The 9,491-nt window shown below is 35.3% G+C and overlaps 2 protein-coding genes across 2 annotated transcripts; one reads left to right on the forward strand and one right to left on the reverse strand.

The window, feature by feature from the left end:
- Nucleotides 1-331: 331 nt before the first annotated feature.
- On the reverse strand, nucleotides 332-5,020 carry LOC117638709 (protein LAZ1). Its single transcript, XM_034373802.1, has 8 exons — nucleotides 3,870-5,020; nucleotides 3,704-3,760; nucleotides 2,982-3,090; nucleotides 2,291-2,475; nucleotides 2,095-2,183; nucleotides 1,663-1,924; nucleotides 1,166-1,417; nucleotides 332-975 (listed from the first exon to the last, which is right to left on the reverse strand). Exons 1-8 carry the CDS (start codon nucleotides 4,020-4,022, stop codon nucleotides 619-621), a joined length of 1,464 nt encoding a protein of 487 aa, XP_034229693.1. The 5' UTR covers nucleotides 4,023-5,020; the 3' UTR covers nucleotides 332-618.
- Nucleotides 5,021-6,339: 1,319 nt separating this feature from the next.
- LOC117637240 (sorcin-like) lies at nucleotides 6,340-9,491 on the forward strand. The gene is made up of 10 exons (XM_034372081.1): nucleotides 6,340-6,478; nucleotides 6,580-6,638; nucleotides 6,726-6,766; nucleotides 6,902-6,933; nucleotides 7,169-7,197; nucleotides 7,727-7,763; nucleotides 7,918-7,974; nucleotides 8,155-8,231; nucleotides 8,539-8,612; nucleotides 9,133-9,491. Exons 1-10 carry the CDS (start codon nucleotides 6,395-6,397, stop codon nucleotides 9,150-9,152), a joined length of 510 nt encoding a protein of 169 aa, XP_034227972.1. The 5' UTR covers nucleotides 6,340-6,394; the 3' UTR covers nucleotides 9,153-9,491.

Consider the following 9,491-nt stretch of genomic DNA (forward strand, 5'->3'; position numbering starts at 1 on the left):
TGGAAATATATGAAGTGTTGTGGATGTGACGTGAACCTTCAAAACACTTTTTTCTGAGTTGTATTGCAGCTTTAGTTTATTAATTATTGATTATGCTTTTATCAATGTTCTGTTTGTTTGCTTTTCTTTTTCTTTTTTTTAAAAGGGAGAAATAATAAGCCTAGGAAAGGAAATGTAAAACCCTAAAACGCAGTCCATTGCACCCATAAAAGTCCAGACCCACCTGGAAGCTTGGCATAATCATAAATTACAATGCCTTACTGCATTTGCTGAAGGAAAGAAAAAAAATAAACGAGTTTGAGTCCCCTTCTCCGAAAAAAAAAAAAAGGTATAAATTCTAAGTTTTGCTGTTACAATTACTGTCCGCAACATAAATGTGCAAATTACATCATCCTAAATAAAATGTTTCCTCTAGACACCATTTACAATTCTCATGCCTCTAGCAAAAAAAAGTAACCCCAGGCAAGAGTTCTCACCATCCTCGTGTATAAAAATGAAATGGAAGAAACAATAAGACAACCCCTTGAGATAAAAATATAGCCAAGCAGACAACAATGGATAACCCACAGGCCAGGCCACAGCATCTGATGACAAAACTGCCATGATCATATTCCTCTTCTAATCTTTGGTTACCCACCTACGGCCTGTTACCTGATACCCACTGTAACTTTGATCACTACTGCTCTCTCCCCCACTTTCTGCACTGGTATATCCAGATTTTCGACGATGCTTCTTTCCCCTTGCAACCCCACTGTCACTCATGCTTCCATTCAAAAGAGGGTCGTCTATCCCACGAATCAACTTCTGTGTTGGTGATGATGCCGTTATAAAACTGTCATCTTTCGTTTTTCTTTTCTCTTTGTCATGTCTCTTAATGTTTTGGGAGATCTTGTGTAGCTTCTCATTGAACCTGGTGATCCCCTTCTCTACCGGCTCTACTGCCTGTGTTACTGTGAACCTCACATCTTTCACAATCTGTAGTAGAAGCAAAGGGCAGATTCAGAACTAAGTCTAAATAAGATCAGTATTGTGCAAATTCTTATTGGCTATACTTTGTTTTAATATATTTCATAATAACCCTTGCTTCAGAATCTGTTGACATCTATTAGTTCCATATTCCAGGATATATTCAAATTTGTACTGTAAGACTAAAAAGATGACTTACATATTCCCCGCCACCAACGAAAACGTCCCGAACACTTTCTCTTATGGTCATTCCACTCCTGACATCAATGTCAGGATTGGGAAGGCGTAGCTTCGTGGGGCGTTCACTGTCCCTAACCTCCTCGGGATCCAAAGGACTGTCAGCCGATACATAGTCTCCAAGAACTGAGACACTTCCAGTGTAACGATCTCCCATCAGCTCATAACGCTTTGCAGGAAACACATATAGGTGAACAACAGAAGCAATGCCCATCTGTGCAGGATGAAAACACAGAACTGTTAAACTAAAACTTGTTGCATGAAAATGGTAACAGGAATGAATATTTTAACTCACATTCTTAATAACTTTGAAGACCACATTAACTCAAGAGTTTAAGGGAGAATAAATTATCATTGCGAAGACTATAATAGTGCATAAAGATTGAAAAGACACAATAACATGTGCTGTTCTGACATGTTAATTGATTTACCCAACATTCTGCATCATTAACATTCTACCTCTATACAAATGATGAAGTCCTGAACACTTGACTTAAACTGTAAGCCTTGAGCTATAGGGCTTTTGAACAAACCCAGGGCATAAAGAAGAGCAATTGCCACGCCTTGCCACCATGTCAAAAAAACAATTGATTTAAATGTCAAAAACTTGGCTAATGGTTTTATGTGAGCTAGTTCATCTTTTGTAACAGCGTAAAATTGAACAAGACAGTACAACGCCCATGACTGACTAAAATTTAGAACCACTGCAAGATAAGGATACCTGCAAACAAAAGGAAACTATGGCCATTAGATTCCCTCTATGTGTTAAAAGAGCTTCTTGGGAAAAAAAAAATACAAACAAACCAACTTATCCTATCACATATAACTGCCAATTACGTGCACCATTTCAAATTACAAATGCTGTTCCAAAAACAATTGAGATTCACTTACCCACATCCCCATTTAAATTCTCCTTCACAATATACACCAAAAGCTTCAAGGATAACAGCTAAAATAGCACTGAGAGACTTAATTAACATCTGGCAGAAGATAAAAAGTGAATTTAAGTTATATAAGGGAAATGAAATTAGAGAACAAGAAACAGCAGAAAGTAATAAAAAAAAATTCAAAGTGATGGTAAACATACATACTGAACAATTCCAAATTTGACAATTTGGTAAAACCATTGACCAAGTTTCCATGGTTTCAAGATATAATTCAATGGAAAAGGATGCTTAACAGTTCCCTTTTCAGAACTATATTCTAATAGGGGAGTCTTAGAACTTGCACGTCCTTCCCTTTCCATAAACTCGATAGTCCTCTCTTCCCCACCTTAGAAGGAGAAAAATATATATACAAAAGGAAAATGTCAAAAGCGCAAAAACATAAACAAGGGAAGCAAAGAAGTATCTTTGTCTATTAAAACAGAAAGGACTACAAATTGAAAAGGAAAAACATCTTGGACATTTATGTGCACCATCAAACATTGATTACTTGAAATTCCCATATAAAGACTAGGATTAAAAGTGGCAACTGTGATAAATTGATAATGTCATTATATGATGGCTCCGTCCATAATATGTATTTATTTGTGCATCTATCAAGAGAGGAGAGAGAATTGAATGTGTATGAACTTTAATCTTGTATCATACTGGTGCGTGAACAGTGAAATCTTGTCCACATTCAATTAAAGATTGTTAACATCTGAATTCTGATTAACATTTACTAGCATAAAGAATCTACATTTTAAGTTTTGATGACGTGTTAGCTAAAGCTTCTAAACTTTATGAAACTCTACATAAACAATGGTGTTGTAAAAGCTCTTGAAAATGACATACCCAAGCATGCAACCAGGTATCTTCCAAAGCAATACATGGCAAAGGATTCATAGCAATCCCGTAGAATCTCGCAATCAACGCTTATCGATGGGTTCACCAACGATATTAACTGTAAACAACAACCAAGTTAGAATCTTACAAACAACGAAAATGCCAACAATCTGAGGCAGAATACTTTTTCCGTAACACAGACATACAAGTACAATCAATAATAAGCAACAATGATACTTTTAAAGCTAATATATGAACTTAATCTTCACAAATGAACGGTAGCAGCAACTTAATGAACAATACATGTATATTCAACTCATCATCCTCCAGATGTGTCAAAAAGAAACACACTTGTTTGAGAACCAAAGAAATATATATATCAAAATTGAGAAACTCAACATCTTTCGTATGTTAAATCTGAATTGAAGGTTCACCGTGCGCATTAAACAACAAACTATTTTGCCGCAAACATTCTCCTTGACAGTAACTAAAAGCACAAACGTCATGTGTACACCATAAGTCCTCTTTTTCCTGAACTGCTTTCCCTACCTTTTCTCTCCTATCCCTCTTTTCAAAACTAACTTATATGTTTTGGTGAATCCTATAACCCCAAATAGAGGCCTGACTTAAAAATAAACAAAGAATTATGTGATTCCATGTGGTTCTTTATTAAAATAAAAGAATAAACATTTATATCGAAACAAAAATAAATTTAAACCAAAAAAACTTACTGATTCTACTGCATAGCATGGAACCATGAGGACAACACCAATTAAAAACTTTTGCTCCTGAAAGGTTAACACAAACCAAAATGGCAAAATGCATGTCCATTAGCAATACATCAATATTGAAGCATGCACATTTTAAATATAATTTGTATCATTGATGAATGAATACCTCAGGAAGTTTGTATGCAGAAAGGTGCTCAAACACAAGATATATTGAAAGAGTAAGAGTGATGAGTACAAAAACACCGGAAACTAGACTTGCCCACGTAGGAGGTGTGTAGGCCAACTGGGTAATGAGATCGATAAATGGTGTTATCTTCATCAGCTGTGTTTCCTTTTAACCAGCCTATATTCTCAAATATTGCCAGCATAATGGAATCATCAATTCACAAACATATGCATAAGGTGCTGAATCACCAGACCACAGACTATGGACCTGTTCACCCAGATGATGAACAATAAGCATAAATTGATAGTTACAAATTACATAGATACCAAAACACACAACCTAATATATGGTATTCATGCAAAGTACAAAACAAAGGTTGGCAAGGAAACAAAATGGGAAAATGGGTGCAAGGAAAACCAGAAACTAATGCCATAATTTGTTCAGAGATCACCACTCCACTGCATGCCTAAGCTGTGCGTGTGTTACCATTACACCAAACCATTATAATGCATATATTCTTGTACATTTTATCATACAAACCATACTCAGTCAAAAACTGGCAGCTCAAACCAGCAGAGAAAAAAAATGCTAGGAATGGTCCCCCGAAAGTGCATTATCAGTCTTTGGGATTTCTAATAATACCCATAAACACTGCATATAAGAATCATTTTCACAAAATACAATTGGATTTTTCAGTAATTATTCCAATTCAACAATTTCAGAAGTCAATAGTGGACAAAAACAAAATCAACTTTTTGTACATTGGAAATTAATTAGATCAATCACATAAGAAAGAGAGGGGGAAAATCCAGAAGAACTGTAACAAATTTGAAATCATGAAAAGACAAAAAAGAACAGAAGATATTCAATCTAATTATATTAGGTTATTAACAAAAACGTAAAAACTCAGCTCGACTAGCAAACGTGAGCTCATTTAGGTCCAGTTGCTCATATAATGGAAGTCAAATACATTAAAGGAAGTAAATTGAAATCATTTTCCCACACTTTACCAGCGACCAAGCAGATTATTCAGAAACTAAAAGCATATGAACTGATTGCCGATGTCAATTAATCAGACAATCCAATCAATATGATGGAGGTAAATGAGGAAGATAAGGCTCCGAGACCACTTACAGAGCTTCATCGACTTGGCCACAGAGAGAGAAGTATCATTCTTGTGAAAATAAAGTGGACATTATAAACCTCACGAAATTCGCATTGTAGAACCATCTGAAACTTGACACGGACGCGGCACGTGACACCTCTTCTAACGGAGTGAGTGGAGAGCATCTTTTTTTTTTTTTCTTTTCTTTTTTAACAAAATTATATTCTAAACTATTCCAGGAAGAGGATAATCCATCGAGAGGAAGAGCGAACACACTATTTTGATCAACGGATTAATATCTGTCTTTTTCCTTTATTTTTAGTTTAACAGTATATTGTAAATTTTTAAGTGAAATAAGTTTAATGAAGCGATCATTCGTGCTGAAAACCGGAATAGTACATATCATATTATTTATTCAAATAATACTTTTTCTCTCTTATATATATATGTGGTGTTCTCTCTTATATATATTGGTTGCTTAGACTCTGCATTTCTTTCCTATCATTTTTTAAAAATGAATTTGAATTCTGTCTTGGCATGGTTCAACTTTGTATCCGAATTACAAAGATGAACGTATTAATGATATGATTTTTTAAAATAATAATGAATGGATGGAGCCATGCTTTCTCCAGGTAGCAGGTGCAATGGGAACCATGTGGCCTCGCTGTGTTCTTGCAATGTGAAACATGTGGCCACGTTGTTCATGCAATGTGAAATATGTGTCTTGAATATCAACTGCTTATCAAACTTGTTGTAGCCATTTATTTCTAATCATGACGGCCGATTGTCTAAATGCGCAGGAGAAAATGTACTACTTTTTCACAAGAGATTTCATATTGTGTTTAGGGTAAGTGCGGTTTTTGTTATATTTAACACCTCAAATTAATGTAGCATTCTAATTCAAATTTCTTCGATTTCAATCTCAAATTAGTAGTACAATTGAATTGAATTAAAGACTAGTCAATAGGGTCTAATTTAATGAAAAATGATATTAACTTATAGACAATTAAGTTCGAACCTTCATAATTCCTTGATGGTGTGCATTCCTACTTTTAACAATAAAAAAAACTAATTTAAACATTGGTTTAATTCGGATTTTAAACTTTAATTTGAGAGAGAAAAAAAGGTCATGCAGCTTAATGGTTTAAAAATTATGAATGAGAGAGCTGAGAACAAGAGTCAAATTTCTACTGCCGTGGATGTGATGTGAGCATAATTAAGTGCTTTTTTTTACCCCTGAAATTTGAAGCTCCAGAACCCCGACACACGAGTTGTAAAACGGAGTTAACAAACAATTCTGGCATGTAAATAAGGCGCGTGAAGTGAACGAAACGACACCGTCGCCAGACGATTTAAAGAATTGGAAGAGAAAAGCATCCAGTTTTCTTTCCACAACGTCACTCTCGGTCTCAGAGAGAAAATGGAGAACTCGACAGTTCTGAGAGAGTGGTTCGCCCGAGTTGATTCGGCCAATACGGGAAGCATCACTGCACCGCAGCTCAAGGTTCTTCTTCTTCATCTTATTTACCCTAAACTTCCCAAATTCTCAAATTTCTTTTTTTCCCTCTGCGTTCACCTGATTAACGACGACGTATCGATGATCAGAATGCTCTTGCTGTTGGAAACCTCGACTTCCCTATCTCGGTTGTTCAGCAAATGATCAGGTACAGATACGTATAAATTCACACCATCTTTTTGTATATGTTTACTTCACTTGCACAGATAATTGATAAATATGTAACCTTTTGCAGGATGTATGATTTTGACCGGAATGGGACGATGAGCTTTGAAGGTATGCTTATATTAAGGCAGAAGTTTTTAACTTTCATTAGTACTTTTATGCTTAACACTGCAATTTGTATCCTCTTTGTTTATATTATGATTTTGTCATATGGGTTCACTGATTTTGTACACTTTTGTGTCTCAGAGTTTGTGGCGCTCAACAAGTTCCTTCTCAAGGTGAAAACTTTGATCCTCAAATTTCAATTTTTGGTTCAACACTTCCTGTCCGTCTTGTAATTTTGGTGATATATGGTTGTGTTATGTCTTTACTCTGTTACTATCAACTCATCTCTTTAAAGGTTCAAGCCCTTATTTTCTGAAAATGTAATACCTCAATTTGAGTATGCCGATTTGTGCCAAGTATTCCTACAACTTATGTGTAATTTTGTTTCGATTTCTGTCTTCTCTTCAGGTTCAACAAGCCTTCTCAGACCGAGAGAGGTGATTCAATATATTTAAGGATTTTTTCTTGTCCACTCTGGTAAACAGGGTCTCATGATTTTGTGAGGGGCAGTGTCTTCATATCGAACTAATTAAAGGTGTATTTGATAGATTCAACCGTGGTAGTATGAAGCAAAGTTGGCTGCTTTAAGACTTGGTTGACGGTGTATGTTTTTCCTCGTAGATCATGCACTCTACTAAGTATAATAGACATCGGCAGTTAGTTTTTGTCCATGGAAACTAAATTTTCACTTGATAGTCTTTTGCAGAACTTGGGCATCTTACGTAATTCGAGCACTTTATAAAGTTATGTTGTTTGAGCAATGCAGTTCTTGACTTTAACTTTTATGCTCCTCTGATATCCTGCCAACCATACATAATATACATTTCACAATGCCTACAGCTTACGTATTAATTTGTGCATATAATCTATATTCTCCTTTTAGTTGCAAATGGTGATGAGGATAATTGCTTCACATACAGTTGTAAGCATTTAGCAACGGTCTAATTTTGTTGGTTTGTTTTACAGGGGTCGTGGCTACATTGTTCCTGATGATGTGCATGAGGTAATATCTAACTCTTGGATGAAAAATTGAAGTTCGTGTCTTTAGATATCTTTTGACGGTATCGTAATGGGAAGTCTGTTAGTCTTTCCTCCCTGGCCTTTCTCTTATTTTTCATTTCTTTTCTGAATTCTCAATTGCTGAACCATTGCGACAGGCATTGGTAAAAATTGGTTTCTCGCTGGACTCTCCCGCTTTCTACACAGTCTGTGAGGTATACCATCTGCTTTCTACATAAAATGACTCTAATATTATCCTTTTGGTTGTGCGCTGGTCTGCTGTGATGAATGTTTGATTTACTCACCACCCCCCTGGGAAAAGAAATCAAAAGGCTGTATGGCAGATGGTTTGATAAGGCTGATATAGCTAATTCTTTTTCCTCTTAATTGTGCAGAGCTTTGATCAAAAGAAGAAAGGAATGTTCCGACTAGATGACTTCATATCTCTTTGTATATTTTTGCAGTCTGCTCGGTAGGTTGCATTTCAATTCACAAAAAGCATATGTTTTGAAGAATGGTGCTCATGCATTGATTTTGAGGTTTTAACTCAGATTTAATGAGGACTATCATATTTTCCTAGGTTAGATTAGACAAATTATTCATAAATGTACAAACACGCACATATGTGTCAGGTTCCATTTTGTGATGCTATGACTTCAGGTGGAAATTTCAAAATTCGATGTTTTGCATCAAATCAAGTTAGACAAATGCCAATATTGAAATTCTAGAATGTGCTATTCCGAAGACTAATGGTGTTGTTTGTCATTCTTTCCTTGCAGTAATCTGTTTAATTCATTTGATACAGCTAAGCAAGGCAGAGTGACTTTGGATCTCAACCAGTTTGTCTTTTGCAGTAAGTGCCTGATTCAGTATGACATGAATTTATTGTTTATTACAATTTTGCACATACCCATCAATGTAAATTGTTATTTAATTATAAAAATATTAGGTTGGTTGATTAGGGGAAAAAACAAAGTAGAATTCCCACCTTCTGCATCCTTGCTGTCAAACTTTTTCCCTGTTTCTTGTGGACGTCTTGATTAATTAACAATTAGTTTCTTGTTAGCCCATACCTGGAGTTCACTTTTTTAAGAATGACTAGAAGGGAAGGACTTTGCAACTCCATATCTCTCTTTAAAATCCAGTTCAATTGCATTTGCGCCTATAATCACGTCAGCAAAAAAAGTAGTAGTCTCATTAATTGCTGGATCAAATTCAATCCATTTTGACAGAAGGATTGCCTCAAGGTGTTATAGTTTTCTCCCTGTCAGATTATCTGAAAAATCACTTATGCAAAATATACTAATTTTCTATATTATTCATCAATAATTGACATAGATCTAATATCATTATGCCATTCTTTTATTGTCCAGCTGCCAATTGCAGAATATGAAATGCGGCAATGACCATGGGATACTGTGGAATTCAATTCCTCTGTAAATCTATATTACCTGGTGTCTGTGTGTGTGTTTTCTTTTAAATTTATGGTCCACAGAATATAGATTTGCTTCTCAACATGTATCCCATCAATTTCCTTATTGATGTAGTTTTAATTTGCAAATATTGTTCATTTGGAAAAGCTTACTGATAAAAAAAGTAAGTTACTATTTATTTTTTCACTTGTTATATATCATACACGTGAGAGTGTGAGAGTAGCAGAAAGTGTTGGTCTGCTATCTAACTTACAATGTTGCTCTCTATACTTTCTTTCAGTGTTGTGTTTTTCTTTCCA

The sequence above is a fragment of the Prunus dulcis genome, chromosome 8 (genome assembly GCF_902201215.1).
Source record: "Prunus dulcis chromosome 8, ALMONDv2, whole genome shotgun sequence".
In the NCBI taxonomy this organism is placed as follows: domain Eukaryota; kingdom Viridiplantae; phylum Streptophyta; class Magnoliopsida; order Rosales; family Rosaceae; genus Prunus; species Prunus dulcis.